The sequence below is a fragment of the Patella vulgata genome, chromosome 3 (assembly GCF_932274485.2).
Source record: "Patella vulgata chromosome 3, xgPatVulg1.2, whole genome shotgun sequence".
In the NCBI taxonomy this organism is placed as follows: Eukaryota; Metazoa; Mollusca; class Gastropoda; family Patellidae; genus Patella; species Patella vulgata.
Window position 1 is genome coordinate 42,496,544 of NC_065881.2, and position 15,013 is coordinate 42,511,556.

General features: G+C 34.6%; 1 protein-coding gene across 1 annotated transcript in view; it reads right to left on the reverse strand.

The window, feature by feature from the left end:
• Positions 1 to 573: 573 nt before the first annotated feature.
• LOC126814896 (putative ATP-dependent RNA helicase TDRD12) overlaps positions 574 to 15,013 on the reverse strand; it is a 29,499-nt gene continuing 15,059 nt past the window's right edge. Inside the window, exons 4-10 of the mRNA XM_050540344.2 lie at positions 14,371 to 14,468; positions 13,571 to 13,618; positions 13,283 to 13,399; positions 12,771 to 12,826; positions 10,733 to 10,894; positions 4,181 to 4,637; positions 574 to 2,802 (exon numbers count right to left, since the gene is read on the reverse strand). Coding sequence (XP_050396301.1) covers positions 2,673 to 2,802; positions 4,181 to 4,637; positions 10,733 to 10,894; positions 12,771 to 12,826; positions 13,283 to 13,399; positions 13,571 to 13,618; positions 14,371 to 14,468 — 1,068 coding nt within the window. The 3' untranslated portion in view covers positions 574 to 2,672. The remainder of the gene's footprint in view (positions 2,803 to 4,180; positions 4,638 to 10,732; positions 10,895 to 12,770; positions 12,827 to 13,282; positions 13,400 to 13,570; positions 13,619 to 14,370; positions 14,469 to 15,013) is intronic.

Below are 15,013 nucleotides of genomic sequence, written 5' to 3' on the forward strand. Positions count from 1 at the left end.
AATATCTTCACTCAGAATAAAGTAATTTGAATGAAATTATCAATATATTCAACTCTTTATCTAAATCTTACATAATGTATCTTTAATCAGAAGCAGTTATTGTGTTTGAAAAGCTGTGACAGATGGACAAAACCATTACAATATTCCATTGAAAGGCAGGGTACAAAAATAGGAAAATTACAATATGTTACAATTCCATAATAATATGTATAACATAAATGTCACATACATCAATTATCTAATGGAAAATCTATACCTTTTACCAGCAGATTGTCCTAAAAATTTAGTTTTTATCCTCTCTTGTTCATCGTCTAGTGGTTTCATACAATCTACATCTTCACTAGAACCTTCTGAAAACCTGAAAGTTGAATAAAGCACAACATTGTCTATAGGGGAGGCAGCAGGATAGAAGTAATAATCGTCGGTCTTTTATGATGTATCATAAAATATCTTTTTAACAAATTTTAAGTGGAAAAAAACAGCCTGAGAACCACATAAAACACATTGTAAATTTCAAAATATTTAATTCAGTAACAAAATACATTAAATTAACATCAAAATGAATCCCTTGAAATTACATAAACATATAAAAGGATGGTTCTCAGGTCATTTATATTCCAGTTGAGAATTGGATTACACTTTGTATCTAAAAGTAAATGGAGACAAAAATGTATTATGAAATGTTTATATTTACAAACCACAGCCTTGAAAAAATAAACATTCTGTTTGAGAGAGTCTATGTCACTAATTCTTATGAACTACATAGCAAGGGGTTTTCAAATATAATGACTAGCTATAGACTCCTCACTAAATATTAACATCTCAATAGAAAGGTGAGCATGACCCATGATACAATCTTTACTACATATTATTTAAAAACATAATGGTCGTAATTTGGTAATCTAATATACATTTTTGTTACTTTGAACGAAAGATGGCCTTGAAGCCACTTGTATGTGTCACAGTACCTGAGAACCAACCCATACATACATGTATAATACTGATATTGCTCATTGAAATCTTAATCTTTGACATTCAATTTAAGATCAAATATCTAATAAAGAAAACAGTAACAAAACATGAAAAATATATAACAGTAACTGTGATAAACATAAGTATTTGCTAACAAGCGGTTGCTATGCAAGTTACACCCACATTTTGAAAGAGATGGACAGAGAACGAGCTAAAAAAAATAATGTGATTTTTTGTACAATCAGGGTCCATAATCCAGGAAGATATGCTCCGATATGCACGAATATCGAAAGGAACCGAGATCTTTGGGTTATGAACATATATTTCAAGTTTAATCAAAATCAGATAAAAATTGTGACCTCTAGAGGGTCCACAACCTTCGTATTACATACTTTTACACAATTTCCGTACAAAGTGTGACCTCTAGAGGGCCTACAACCTTGATATACCAGATGTTTACACTATTTGCGTATGAGGGGTGGCCATTTTGTCTGACAGTTTTGGTCTGATTTTCACGAAATTCGAACTCATCCAACATTATGGTGTAACAGTGATATATTCCAACGTTTTTGTAAATCAAATAATAATTGTGACCTCTAGAGGGACCACAAGCTAAAATCACGATTTTTCGTACAATCAGGGGACATAATTCCGGAAGTTACAGTTCGATATCCGCAAATATCAAAAGGAACCAAGATCTGTGGGTTATAAACATATATTTCAAGTTTCATCAAAATCAGATCAAAATTGTGACCTATAGAGGGTCCACAACCTTGATATACCAGATGTTTACATTATTTGAGAACGGGCGGGGCAGCCATTTTGTCTGGCAGTTTTGGTCCGATTTTCACGAAATTTGGACCCAACCATCCTTACGGTGCAAAGGTGATATATTCACATGTTTTTTTTTTTCAATCAGATGATAATATTGTGACCTCTAGAGGGACCACATGCTAAAAACGTGATTTTTCGTACAGTCAAAGGCCATAATTCAGGAAGTTACGATCAAATATGCGCAAATATCAAAGGGACCCAAGATCTTTGGGTTATAATCATGTATTTCACGTTTCATCAAAATCGGATCAATCGATATACCATATTTTTACACTGTTTGCAAACGAAGGGTGGCCATTTCGTCCAGCAGTTTTGGTGCGATTTTCATGAAATTCAAACTCAACCATCATTAAGGTGCAACGGTGATATATTTAAAAGTTTTTTTTAAATCGGAATAAAATTGTGAGCTCCACAGGGTCCACAAGCTAAAAAACATGATTTTTCGTACAATCAGGGACCATAATTCAGGAAGTTACGGTCCAATATGCACGAATATCGAAATGAACCAAGATCTTTCATGTTATAAATTTACATTTCAAATTTCAACGAAATCAGATAAAACATTTGACCTCTATTGGGTCCACAAGCTAAAAACGTGATTTTTCATACAATCAGGGGGCCATGAACTTACGGTCTGATACATGCCAATATCGAAAGGAACCAAGATCTTACGGAGATAAACCTATTTTTCAAGTTTCGTTGCAATTGGATAAAAATTGTGACCTGTAGAGTGTCCACAAACAATTGTGGACAGACGGACAGGGGCGATGGCAATATATACGTCCACATGAAAATGTGGGCGTATAAAAAATATATAATTAAGTTTAAGAATTCTTGGAATCACCAGTATTAACTAAATAGTAAAGCTAACGGTACCCATTATTAGTCTTATTTACGACAGAAGTATCCGATAAACGTCGCACTAGAGACTTTTTTATAATGGACGGACTAGGAATTTCCAAAGGTGTCGTCTTAACGGGTGATATGACTGTTTTCCTGAAATGGAGAATACAATGAAAAGACATAAGATACAGATCAAAACAATAATTTAACACTTGTCAAAAAGTCTATAATGACTTCGATATGCATATTCTTTGGTAATTAGGCTCACATTCATTAAAATAATTACAATTTCATAACTATTAATAATCGACACATTTGATAAATGGACAAATCCTTTTAATTACTTATCTAATTCTAAGTTTGGTAATAAAATAATATTGACATGTGCGGTAACTGTAATTCAATACTTATGTAAACAAAATAATTCATTAAAATATTCAAGCAGTATAAAGAGTTTGCATTACGAAAATATCCCAGCGGCTGCCAGGCAGGATATGCCTACATTTTGCAAGAGATGGATAGAGAACAAGCTACAGAAAAAGCGATTTTTCGTAACATCAAGGGCCATAATTCAGGAAGGTACAATCAGATATGCGTGAATATCGACAGGAACCAAGATCTTTGGGTTATAAACTTACATTTCAAGTTTTATCAGAATCAGAAGAAAATTGTGACCTCTAGAGGGTCCACAACATTGATATACCATATTTTTACGCTATTTGAGTATGATGGGCGGCCATTTTGTCCGTCAGTTTTCGTCCGATTTTTATGAAATTCGAATTCTACCATACTTAGGGTATAAAGGTGATTTAGTCAAACGTTTTTTTTAATCGGATAAAAATTATGACCTCTATAGGGTCCACAAGCTAAAAACGTGATTTTTCGTACAATCAGGAGCCATAATTCAACAAGTTATTGTCCGATATGCGCGAATATCGAAATGAACCGAGATCTTTGGGTTATAAACTAACATGTCAAGTTTCATCGTAATCAGAAGAAAATTGTGACCTCTAGAGGGTCCACAACCTTGATATACCATATTTTCGCCCCTCAAACGCAAACAGTGTAAAAATATGGTATATCAAGGTTGTGACCCCTCTAGAGGTCACAAATGCCAAACTTGTCAAATTTCCATAGTAATTGCTTCAAAAAGCTTTACAGGTTGATTTATCCGATCCTACTAAGCGAGCTAAATTCACAATGAATAATGTTTATTTAACACCACACATCGCATGGGTTGCCAGGCAACAAAACACACTGTATGACCATCAGAAGCTTTGCGCCAAACTGTGACAAGCTGAACAATAATTTAAAAAATATAACAGTTAAAGTCTCTAACGTGCTAACAAGATTTATAACAAAGTTATTATTGAAAATGAATGGGATACTTTCTTCCTTTGAATAGTACAGACAAAAAACGTTAATTCAGAAAGATAGGTTAATAATTGCAGCCTACAAAGTGGCAACAAGGGCTGGCGACAAGATAAATGTAAATGAAGAAAATATGTTTTAATATAAAGAGAAAACTTACACAGGAGACTTTGGAATGGATGGCTGCGGCAAACTGGTATGTTCAGCCTCACTGGTAGGCTTCGCTTTTTGTAAGGCAATCTTTGGCAAGCGTGCTCTTTGAAAGGGAATAGGCATATCTGGATCAGGGGTATGATCACTTTTATAATTAGCAGAAGGCAAACATTTTAACAGTTCTTCAAGTTTATTCATACTCTGTTGAACAACTACTTTGGGTTTTTCTATTTTCAATTTTTGAGTAACAGTTTCGCTGTCTGATACAGCATTTCTTCTCATATCATTTGATACTGTATTCACTTCATCCGATGAACTAACTTCTGTTAAGTATTTTTGAGCCTTGGCATTATTTTGGGGCTTCGAAGTGTTACTGATCAATTTAATGAAGTTATTAATATCGGCTTTAGTTTCAGACAGGTTTCGACATGGTACAATCTGAGTAGAGTCTGCATTATTTACATCTAAAATTATAAAAATTAATAATTATGTGTAGGCCCTACATTTCTAATGTGCTTTTCTCAGCAAGAATTACAGACCGTTGGATGGCAAATTCTAGCACGAATTTAAATAAATAAATATTTAATTAAAGATAAATTATTTAAGATTTAGATAATGAGCTGACAATTCTCACTACACAGTTAACCAAGCAGTTGTCATGCAAGATATGCCCACATTTTGCAAGAGATGGACAGCAAACAAGCTAAGAAAAAGCCATTTTGACAACAAGAAGGCACCATGTAAATCCAGGAAGTGCAAGTATCAAAAGGAACCCAGATCTTTGGGATATAAACATATTTGGAAACTCGGATAAAAATTGTGACCTTTAGAGGGTCCATAACCTTGGTATTAGATATTTTTACATGAAATGAAATGAAATGAATTGGGGTTTAACGTCCTACTGTTCTGCCCCTATACTGGGCTAATGAAGACGGGCATACGCCATACAGTGTGCTATGAGGGAAATTTTGCCCGGCAGCGGCACTATCGCTTACTTTTATATCGAATTCCAACTGCCAAGGGATCTTTTACGTGCATTCCAATGTATACACAGGACCTCGGTTTTTCGTATCATCCGAAGGACTAGACAGCTGTCCTTGTCCGGCCCTCTGTTCTGCACCACTGACAAGGGGAAACCATGTCGGAAAATCCAGATGAACTTTCTCGGCCAATGCAGGGATCGAACACCCGACCTCCAGGCTAGCGAGCCAGCGTCTCAACCAACTAGCCACCGTGGCCCCTTATTTTTACACTAACTGCATACTAATTTAGTCGGGCAATTTCTGTCTGATTTTCACAAAATTCGAACTCAACTAGCCCAGGGCTAGTCGTCTACTGTCAGACACTAGCCCGGCATTAATTTCCACTAGTCTGTAGTTGGACATGGTACAAGCTTTAATATTAGTCTGCATCTAAAATAAAACTTGATAAATGGAATAACTGAAGAAGATTAGGTGGGAATGTGAAAGTCTGCACAAAATTTTCCTCCTAGTGCATGAACATCAGGGCTACCATAATTTTGCTCATCAGACATTTTTAGTTCAAGTTAATATAGAGGTCAGAATTAGGACACAACATCAATAAGCTTCCATTCCCTCTAATAGACTTCAAATACAAATATTTTCATGTTGTATAGCATGTGTTCTGAATGCAAAAAAATATGTGTTTTTGTAATACGAGAGAATGAAAGTGTAGCGACCTGTAACTGCTTCAATCCCATGCCAGTAATATTCCTCCAAAATTATGTGCCTTCATTATTATGGCAGAAAATGAAAGCATACGGCTAAAACACAGAAAAAATTTTTTTTCTTGCAGTGGCTTGCAATTCTAATTATCAATAGTTCAATATTTTGGTCAGTAAAATTTAAACACCACATAAGATGAAAAATCTAAATTTCATGTACGTATAGCCAATGGTTACTATCTCCACTTTACGGCAAGTTAACACCAATCTGATTAAAATTAATTCGGCTATTAACGTTTAAGTATCCGACACGCCAAAATGCTTTTCGTTTTTTTCAATTACGACCTTAATCTGGTTGATTGGCTGGTGACGTCACAGGGACTACACACAGAATATAAATTATCTATAGAATATATCACTGTCTATACACACCACCAGTTGACAAGTGTCTATAGACGGTCCAAATAACATGTGATTGGCCTAATCATAATCACCGAATTATCGTCTTGCATTGTTATAGATTAGACATTTGTGATTGGAATATTTTAGAGTGAATTTAAAATGTTGTATTATGCCGTAGATCCATTTGATCTGCCTTTGATCAAACAGGCCACATGGCAACTGCAGACGACACAAGCAATTAGCGCATTTACCAGTAATTTGGATAACCCCGTAATACTTGATATCCCAAACTATTTTCTATAAGTGCAGAAATACAAATGGTGCCAGTCACTTGTCGATATATTCATTATTAGCTATATATAATAATAACAACCATTTCTATACACAAAGAACAACTTTTATCATACTCATTTGAAATTCACAGCGAATATAGATTTCTCTGATGACCATGCATAACAATAGATTGCCCTCATTTCTCAGCTAATCAATGCTGGGAATCTTATTACCATGTACGGTTCCATGCACCCTACGGGCGTAGTAACTGAGGTTAAATTTTGGCGAGAAAATTGCATGGGATTCATGGACATGAATATCAAATACATGTGATCATACGTGGAGTTTCTGGTGCCGTTTGGTGAGTGTTTAAACTGTCAATGTAATTGTAAAATACCTTTATTATAAAGAAGTTAAACGATGTTAGACATTATAACCTAATCTTATCACAACCGTTTATCCATCGAATAATTTATATTCAGATTTCATATCCAGTCAATTAAATGTTGCTTAAACGCCAATCAACAAATAATACGAGGCTACTTTATTACAAAAACATCGGTAAACAAAGCTAATTGATTGTTGGGTAAATAATAATTATAAACAACAACTGATGAGTAAAACATAATTATTTTATACAATTAATGTGTGTATGATTCTACGATTAGTTGTCGTGAGGAGAAATGTTTGTAGAAAAGTTCCCCCGTAACTTTTTTCGTTTGTTCGTGGGGTATTACGCACACGTTCCACCATAATGTCTTTGATCTGGCCAGCATAAAAAAGTAATTACATAATCATCATTCTTAATCCCACATCGAGGTGTAAAGTAATTTATGACCCCATGTCTGTGCAACTTTAGTCAGATTGATTAATGACAGATATTAACGACACTACACTTGCCATATTATTATAAATACACAAAGATAGTTAGATGACCCTTCTCAATCTGTTATTCGATTTAGATGGTTAACAAAAAATTTATTTGTACTGTACTAACGTATATTGAGATATTTTTTCGTATTTCATTTTTACGGTCTATTTCAGAGTAATGAAGTCAAATCCACATGCAGAAAGAAAGGCTCTGTACGATGGCTACAGGAAAACGCGATACAGTTGACTACTTTGATAACGGATAGTCATTTACAAATCGCGTTTCAATCATGTTTGACTTTTATGATACATTTTGCATGACCACATCTTTTTACTCCTGTACTCTTTTACTCAGGGAAATTAAAACCACAATACTCTTCCGATAGAAAAGTATCTCAAATCATTTGGACTGCAAACAATGGTAGAGGAACTCTAACAAAAAGTCACTTTAAAAAAGTTTTAAAATCGCTGTCGTTAGAAGAGAGGGCGGGACATTATAAGACAAATTTTAAATTGGATCTTAAATTACAAAACAAATTATTCCGTAGTCAATTGGTTATTTATTAATGAATACGCACGCCGGCTGTATATAGGTAATTAAGGAAAAAACATTCCGAATATGCATTTGGGGGATTAAGAGTGTTTTCGATAATTGGCAAAGTCGTTTTTAATTTTAATCAGATTGGCTTGAACTTGTCGTAAAGTGGATATAGTAAGCATTGGCTATACGTACATGAAATTTATATTTTTTATCTTATGGGGTCTTTAAGCTTTTTTTGCTCCAGTAGCTGTTACAAATAGACTAATGTGAATCTTTTTAAGTATGGGTCACTGGTAATGGACACTACAACAGGCATATAATAACTATTATTTTACTGAAAATAAAACTCTTTTATTCAAATTTTGACAGAAATGACAACAAGCGGTTGCAATACAAGATACACCCACAAATTGCAAGAGATGGACAGAGTAACGGGCTTAAAAAAAATAATGTGATTTTTTTGTACAATCAGGGGCAATAATCCAGGAAGATATCGAAAAAGAACCGAGATCTTTGGGTTACAAACATACATTTCAAGTTTCATCAAAATCAGATAAAAATTGTGACCTCTAGAGGATCCACAACCTTCGTATTACATACTTTTACACAATTTGCGTACAAAGACCGGCCATTTTGTTGGACAGTTTCATTTCAATTTTCACGAAATTCGAATTCAACCTTCTTTATGGTGGAATGGTAATATATTTAAACGGTTTTTAAAATAGGAAAAAAAATTGTGACCTCTAGAGAATCTGCAAGCTAAAAATGCGATTTTTCGAACAATCAGGGGCCATAATCCATTAAGTTAAGTTTGGATATGCACGATTATCAAAAGGAACCAAGATCTTAGTGTGTAAAAATTGTGACCTCTAATTGTGTCTTCTCTTTTGAGATGGTATGTGAGGGTTCGTTTTCGTCTGGACTGTTCTGCCATTGTCGTTTTTTTTGCAGGTTTATCGGCATCAACATTACTGAAAATAAAAATTCTTTTTTGGTTCCAATCCATTTTCCAAACACCATCAAAAATAATCTGTCGGTCTTTGTCTGTGAATTCATCACACCGCGTCTGTTTGTTCTTTTTGCAGGATGGCTTACAACCACGAGGTAAAATAGCCTTGGGTTGTTTGATTGTAGAATAAGTGCGTTTTCCCTCTACGGTTTTCTTTATACCCTTATACAACTGACCCTGCATCCTTGCTAAATAATTTATTCGTCTTTGGCGAAGTTTTGTACTTGAATTGTAGACATTCGCAGGATTTTCAGTAGAGGAATCAAGATCAGAAGCATTCTCTAAACAGGTTATCTCAGTAATTGGTGATTGCGCAGGGATTATTTCGAATGGGAGGGTCCATTTAGGTGATTTGGCTTCTCGAACCTATTCCAGGTCTTCAGCATCAGAAATATCTTCAGAATCACCAGAGTTGTTCGGACTATGATTGATAGTAAAACAGCGACGTTTACTTGTCAAGGGATTAGCTAAGTTTTTCGGTTCGCTGGCCGATGAATAAAGATTAGATGTCCCACTCTGTGATTGAAAAATCGGGGCAGATTGTTTTTTTTGTTGTAATAGACTGTTGTAGAGCCATTCGAACACATGTCCAGTTGCTGAATTTATTTGAGATCATTGTGATTCTGAAATTAAAAAAAAATATGATGTGAATTGTCATGATCTATTCTTTCATTTGATTTACGGCTGCCAAGGTGGCTCAGTCTCACTAACTAAGAGGCCTGAGGTTCGATGGCCTAGTCGTAAGGATGGGACGAAATACAGAGACCTCGTGTATAAATTGGTGGGCACATAAAAGAACCCTTTACAGTTGGAATGCTATTGATGCCCGGGCAACATTTTCCTCGTAGCACATTGCATGGTGTATGCCCGTCTTCATTAGCCCGGTTGGAGCGGAAAAGTAGGACGTTAAACCCAATTTCTTTCTTTCATTTATTCGTTTGATTTGCCGATAGATCTATGCAAAACCACGCAAGTCGATATAATTAAAACAAATTAGGAGAATGCATAAACACGTAACTCCAATTTAGGCTCAAAATAGGACGTTGTCAAGGCGTTTTCTATTAGATTGCTCTCATATAGCACATTCTATAAGACACAATTTACTTCTATCAGTCATACAATATGCCAAATTTGAAAATTCAAAAATCTGACAATTGTCCTCATTAAACAAAATAGGGGAAAAGATTAATTCGAAAACCAATCCATATCACTTCAGAAGTAATATTTATCTTAGTTTATCTTGAAAATATCAAGCATATAGTACAAAAACTTACCTAATTACACCATTTAACTCTATTTAGACATTTAGGCTTCCTCAGGCTAACAGTGTACACGTGGTCGAATGCGAGGTACGTGGTTTTGGCGTGCATCATTTCTAACCAATCGAAATACAAGGTTTTGTTCATGTGACTTTTACACCAAATTTTATTGGTGTAGACGTACAGGTTTTTTAGACAGTATTTATCACGGCGGAAATAGTTGATTTAAGCAAAAACATGAAAATCGCAAAAAAAACGAGTTACGCGGTTTTGATGCCCGATCGACGATCTAAGGTCTAAAGAAAGACCTGTAATAGGCAGATTTAGCTTTAATTAATTGCCCTTTTAAGACAATAGTATGCTGGTGAAATATGTACACATGCACATTGGGAATGTCAATTTGCTAACCTTAAAGTGGGGTATGGGAATGTCAATATGTTAACCTTAATCAAAGTGGAGAACAAGACCTTAGCAAAAATATAAACAATTCTTTGTGCAGAGCGGCTAGGAAATATACTTGCTTTTATTATCTAGTTGATAAACAGGTGAAACAGTAGCATACTTTTTCTTCACAAGATCATCATTAACACAAATTCTACCTGAAGGTGTGTTGAGATACAATCGAACATATTTTACACCTGCTGTATTTACATACTTTATCTCTACCTGAGATTTAGTTGATTCTGAAAAATTAGGGCAGAATTCCATCACATCCAGATTCAAAATTTGTAACATAATGAAAATTGATCTCTAGCTGTGAACGACTTGGGCTTACAGCTATACAGTGGACTCTGTCACATCCGATCTCTGATCACTCCGGATTGCTGTGACATCCGACATGATTTTCATGTCCCGATTTATTTCCTTATTACTTCAGCCAAAAAATCGCTGGTAAATCCAAATTCTGTATGTTCCGGATTCCGACATCAATCAGCCGTCCCGTCACATAATTTCCATTGAATCGACACCGTATAATCCGTACTTCAAACGGTGGGTGTGAAGCATCCAATTATCGGTGAGATTAAAACTCAATGGGTGTGAAGCCAGAAAAGATTAACAAGCAATCACCAATCAATTATCGGTGAGATTAAAACTCGCAAGCGCCGGTCTGTGTTGATTACTTTGATAATGTTATAAATTCTTTGTTGATTATTTTACAATTTATATTCTCTTGTAAGAGTGCGCTTGGTATTTGATTTTAGTTACTCATGTCAAATACCGCGACATTATATAAAAATTGCTGCGATTGAAGAATCATTATACATTATTGTATTCAAAATGTCTGAACATCCTGCAAAGCGTGCCCGAACAGATTTTACATTAGATGTAAAGCGGCAACTTATAGCAGATTTCGAGAAAGTTCCACGACCTGCGCAGAAGGATTTATCCGTTAAGTATTCAATTGGCCGAGCTACAGTGTCAAACATATTAAAGCGTAAAGATGAATTTTAACAGAAGTTTGCCGATAATTTAAACTGCAGTAAGAAACGATTTTACACCAACTCAAAATTTGAAGACGTCAACACAATGACACATTGTGATCGGTAAAGCAGAGAACAGGAGATGTTTTAAGGGAGTGGACAAGATCAACCTGCCAGTCAATTGGTCGGCCAATCGCAAAGCTTGGATGACAGGTGCCATTTACTCTGATTGGCTTGAAAAACTCAATATACATTAACGACAGACTTGACCTATTCAAAATGCCTACGCATGCTCAACGACATTAAACACTTCGCACAGATTAAGGACGAAAAGATGATCGCAACAATTCATTTGTTAGAAGATGTTACGATATGATTCCGGTAATCTTAAGCAAACTACTTTAAACGATTACATGCATTGATATTTATAAATATATTGTACGCATGCATTGATATTACATGTAAATGATTTTATGAATATATTGTACGCATGCATTGTTATTGTTAATTATTTAATGTAATAAAATTTTGAAAGTACAGAAAAGTTTATCATTTATAAAGGGAATAGCATTCTGGTGATTCGAAGCTACAATATAAAAATACTTCCGGTTTTCGAAGTTACAGTATTTCCGGTTTTGGAGAAAGCTCGGTATTCCGAAACGCTGTGTGATCCGAATTATTGTAACGATCCCGTACGATGTCGGATGTGACAGAGTCCACTGTATGTGCAAATGAACTGACATGAGAAACATTGATATTAACCAGTTGATATGTGGCACAATCATTTCTCTTAAAACCTCTTACAAGCAATGAAAAAAAAAAAACATTCTCTATATTCCAGTCAACCAGCCTATTTAAGCATTTACTACCAATAGTCTTGTAGTAGTCGCAAATCAAAATCTACATACACTAAAGACCAGACTACAGACCAGACTACAGAAACTTCTGGTCGACCCGTATCCAGCTCACCACACATAAATTCTAGCAAACTAAACATTCAGATTGGTGCAGATCGAATTCCTAAACAAAGATTTTGTCATGTGTGGTTTTCGTACAACTTGACAGTTTTCCTTGCCTGTCCTTACTCTAAACCAGTGTGTTCCAGGCTTAAAAATCAGAATCATACAGCTATATTTACCTTTATTCAAATCCTTTAAATATTCTTTAGCAGAAAGATCCCACACTACACAAGGGCTGAAATTTAAATAATATCAAATCAAGATCATATAAATTAAGATTTTATTAGGACTTGATAAAACCTTTGAATATTACACCATTTTAAGCTATGATGTAAATCTTATTATCACAATAGCAATAATATCTGTGTGTATCATAGCATGTCCTATGGTAGTGATTGTTTAAAAGATTAATTTTTCATTGTTTACTTTCAGCTGGGTTAATTGCAATAATTAATTTAATTATGACAGTTACTGCAACATAGTAAATTTTCTTTTCATTCTGAAAACATACAGATTTAATGGAAGGAAATTACAGCCTTGTTATAGTTAAGATAGCTGTTTCAATCCAATCCGGTCAGGTAAATCCCAGACACAATGGTCTTATAAGATCGTCATGGAAACAAAAACTAATTATTTTTATTACACCAAGAGATATCTTGAAACCAAGTCAAGTATTGTGATTTTCACTTACGTATCTTTGGCCATTAATTCAGCATCTAAAGCAAGTGTCAAAGCCTGTATTCCATACAAAGCATATCTTCTGACTTGATGTGGCACGTGTCGAAATTCTTCAGGTATTTTACGAATTCTAAATCATGAAATTATATATGACAAATTACAGTATGATCATATAGCTAATATATAATAATTCTGGATGAGTTAATCTAATCAAGTTCTTATGTTCACAATTACTGTTTTACTTTCTGTGTATATATAACACTACTACTACTACTACTAATACCTGTACTATCTAACTTACTCGTTAACTGGTATATTTTCCATTTGTCCATAATCCACTAAATAGCATCTGAAGAAAACAACAAACATAATCAACAGGGTAGGAACAACTCAGAACACTTTAAATTCCAGGAGTTTTCAAGGAGTTGATTACCAGATTCCAGGAGTCCCTGTATAGAAACATTTTATGACTACCTTCAGTTTTATATTTTAAAATATATAGCGAAACAACAAATGTTAATTTTCCAGGAGTTTCAAGCAGTAATCTTATTTTTCCAGGAGTTTCCAGTACTGGAAATCATATTTTCATTTTTCCAAGAGTTTCAGGTGTGTGCAAACCTTGAATAATGCATACTGGTATTAAATAATACATGAAACTATATGTCATTAACTTTGATTGGTCACTGATTACATTTGTTTTCACACTTTTGCCTAAAGAAATGGGGTTTAACATAGTACAATTCCACACCAATCAGGCACACTAGGGAAATTTTAACAGGGCAGCAAACTACAACATACTCTATTTCCAATTATCAGGGGATCTATAACATGCTGCATATACAGGATCTCTGATTTTTCATCCTATCTGAACAAATAGATGCTTTTCCATACAGACTTTCTCAGTCAACACTGGAATTGTATCTTGGACCCTTCTACACACAAAAGACACTTCATTAAAACTTTCAATTATAGACTACTAATAAATCAATAAGACAGCGCTTTTATCTCTATCGATTTTTACAGCCAAGTTTGAATAAGAACTTGTATATACCACCAGAAAAATTGGCCTTTTTATAACCCTTAATAATAATCAAATCTTACATGCACTGTCTTCCTCTACTTGTTTGAAGTATATTCTCTACTTTAACACGATGCCATGTTTTATCTTTTATTCGAAATCCTGCATACACCTCTTTTCCCTAAAATACGCAATTATTCATTCATTATCTTCAACCTTGAATATGTCATAAAATGAATTGTAACTAAATCCCTTTGATTATATTACTATTATTTATATTCCTGACATGACAAAACAAATTATTAGAAAACCAGCGGCTGCCAGGCAGGATACGCCCACATTTTCGAGAGATGGATATCGAAAGGAACCGAGATCTTTGGGTTATAAACTTACATTTCAAGTTTCAACAAAATCGGATAAAAATTGTGACCTCTATAGGGTCCACAACCTTGATATACCATATCATTGTGTTACTTCAGAATGAAGGGCGGCCATTTTGTCTGTCAGTTTCGAACTCAGTCGTCCTTAGGGTCTAACAGTGATATAATAATACGTTTTTTTTAAATCGGATAAAAATTATGACCTCTATGGGGTCCAAAAGCTAAAATCGCGATTTTTCGTACAATCAGGGGCCATAATTCAGGAAGTTACTTTCCGATATGCGCAAATATCGAAAGGAACCGAGATCTTTGGGTTATAAACTTACATTTCAAGTTTCATCAAAAT